Source organism: Salvelinus sp. IW2-2015, unplaced genomic scaffold (genome assembly GCF_002910315.2).
Source record: "Salvelinus sp. IW2-2015 unplaced genomic scaffold, ASM291031v2 Un_scaffold3378, whole genome shotgun sequence".
Taxonomy (NCBI): Eukaryota; Metazoa; Chordata; class Actinopteri; order Salmoniformes; family Salmonidae; genus Salvelinus; species Salvelinus sp. IW2-2015.
Genome location: NW_019944660.1, coordinates 155129 through 157902, shown reverse-complemented (window position 1 = coordinate 157902; position 2774 = coordinate 155129). Strand labels below are relative to the sequence as shown.

General features: G+C 42.8%; 1 protein-coding gene across 2 annotated transcripts in view; it reads right to left on the bottom strand.

Moving 5' to 3' along the window:
• LOC112075760 (tetraspanin-8) overlaps nt 1–445 on the bottom strand; it is a 20697-nt gene extending 20252 nt beyond the window's left edge. The window contains exon 1 of one of the 2 annotated variants that reach the window (XM_024142701.2): nt 188–445. In XM_024142701.2, coding sequence (XP_023998469.1) covers nt 188–244 — 57 coding nt within the window. In that variant the 5' untranslated portion in view covers nt 245–445. The remainder of the gene's footprint in view (nt 1–187) is intronic. The other variant, XM_024142700.2, reaches the window with a different exon arrangement.
• Nucleotides 446–2774: the final 2329 nt, after the last annotated feature.

Sequence of the window (2774 nt, the reverse complement as noted above, 5' to 3'; positions counted from 1 at the left end):
ATTTCTCATTTCCATAGACATGTAAACAGATTTTAAATGGATTACTATGTTTACTAGGCCACTAGATGATCACTAAACTAACAAACACATCACTATCACACACACACACACACACGATTTAAAACCTACATCAATCCAATCGAGGACACTATAGTTAAAGTAAAACATGTAGGTTAATAGGACTCACCCAGAACAGTAGATTGAAGAAGAAGAGCAAGTACTTGATACATTTATTCACAGCCATCTTCTAACCTTCCAACAGACAGGAAAGAACGTGATAGACCAATGTTAAGTTAATCCCTATTCCTCTGTTCCAGACCTACCCTGGTGTTGCCGTGTGTGTGTGTGAGAGGATTCTTTCACAAGCATGTATTTAAAAGCTGTGGGTGTGGTTCTGACTACTCAGTCCAGGCTCCAGTCTCCTACCAGTCCCCTCCCTCTAGCTTGTATTTAAAAGCTGTGGGTGTGGTTACTGACTACTCAGTCCACGTCAGGCTCCAGTCTCCTACCAGTCCCCTCCCCTCTAGCTTGTATTTAAAAGCTTGTGGTGTGGTTACTGACTACTCAGTCCAGTCCAGGCTCCAACAGTCTCCTACCAGTCCCCTCTCTCTAGCTCGTATTTAAAAGCTGTGGGTGTGGTTACTGACTACTCAGTCCAGTCCAGGCTCCAACAGTCTCCTACCAGTCCCCTCTCTCTAGCTCGTATGTATTTAAAAGCTGTGGGTGTGGTTACTGACTACTCAGTCCAGTCCAGGCACAAAAAGTCTCCTACATAAAGACCCCACAGCGAACACCCTCCTCTGAAAACCTGACCCTCAGTCTTCTAAATAGTGAATCCCCAAAGCAAACATCCTCCTCTGTTTGTAGTTAAATAAAGTTACACTAGTTCAAGCAGTTCTGACTCTCGCTTGAGAGGCACAATTTACTCAGAGCACAGGGTGAAACAGTGGCAGACTGACCACCAAAACATAGACTATGCAAACTACAACACCACCAGACATATCCTGGGTAAATAGTTTGGATCAAGCCCTGAAGATGCTTTCTGTATGCTCCTCATCACCTGCCTTTCTGAAGAACAATAGTCTATTTTCCTTCATTAGATTGATTGGAAAGTCCTGGTGTAAGGGCTTGATTTGGCAAAGGGATSMATTCCATATCAACCTCTAGCACCTAGGCCAGGGGYGTCCAACTMATTCCATCSTCATGTCTGCTGGTTTTAGTTTTTTTCCTTTCAATTAAGACCTAGATGACCAGCTGAGGAGAGTTCCTTACTAATTAGTGACCTTAATTCATCAATCAAGAACAAGGGAGGAGTGAAAACCCACAGACACTCGGCCCTCAGTGGAATGAGTTTGACACGTGACCTAGGTCCTCTTGGATATTTGAAATGATCAGATAGGTGAAGGCAATAATATGTTAATTGCTTCACCTTGCCTTATGATAGGATGGGTTGAGTTTTCACCGTTTTGCTTACACCATTCCAATCATTTCAGATCTACAGGAGTGGCTAGGCAGTAGGGAGTAGGCGATAGTGGTCGGTTTGGAATTCAACAGCCCATAACTTATCATCTGAGTACAATTAGCAATTACGCCTACTGCCAATGAGCTACATTATCAAGGCTCACAAGCTGTACCTACTGCTAATGAGCTACATTATCAAGGCTCACAAGCTGTATCTACTGCCAATTACCTACATTATCAAGGCTCACGAGCTGTACCTACTGCTAATGAGCTACATTATCAGGCTCACAAGCTGTATCTACTGCCAATTACCTACATTATCAAGGCTCACAAGCTGTACCTACTGCTAATGAGCTACATTATCAAGGCTCACAAGCTGTATCTACTGCCAATTACCTACATTATCAGGCTACGAGCTGTACCTACTCTAATGCGCTACATTATCAAGGCTAACAAGCTGTACCTACTGGTAATGAGCTACATTATCAAGGCTCACAAGCTGTATCTACTGCCAATTACCTACATTATCAAGGCTCACGAGCTGTACCTACTGCTAATGCGCTACATTATCAAGGCTAACAAGCTGTACCTACTGCTAATGAGCTACATTATCAAGGCTCACAAGCTGTATCTACTGACAATTACCTACATTATCAAGGCTCACGAGCTGTACCTACTGCTAATGAGCTACATTATCAAGGCTAACAAGCTGTACTACTGAATGAGCTACATTATCAAGGCTCACAAGCTGTATCTACTGCCAATTACCTACAATTATCAAGGCTCACGAGCTGTACCTACTGCTAATGCGCTACATTATCAAGGCTCACAAGCTGTATCTACTGCCAATTACCTACATTATCAAGGCTCACAAGCTGTACCTACTGCTAATGAGCTACATTATCAAGGCTCACAAGCTGTATCTACTGCCAATTACCTACATTATAAAGGCTCACGAGCTGTACCTACTGCTAATGAGCACATTATCAAGGCTAACAAGCTGTACCTACTGCCAATGAGCTACATTATCAAGGCTAAAAGCTGTACCTACTGCTAATGAGCTACATTATCAAGGCTCACAAGCTGTATCTACTGAAATTACCTACATTATCAAGGCTCACGAGCTGTACCTACTGCTAATGAGCTACATTATCAAGAGCTAACAGCTGTACCTACTGCCAATTACCTATTATCAAGGCTCACAGCTGTACCTACTGTAATGAGCTCACAAGCTGTACCTACTGCTAATGAGCTACATTATCAAGGCTCACAAGCTGTAACATGCTAATTAACTACATTATCAAGGCTCACAA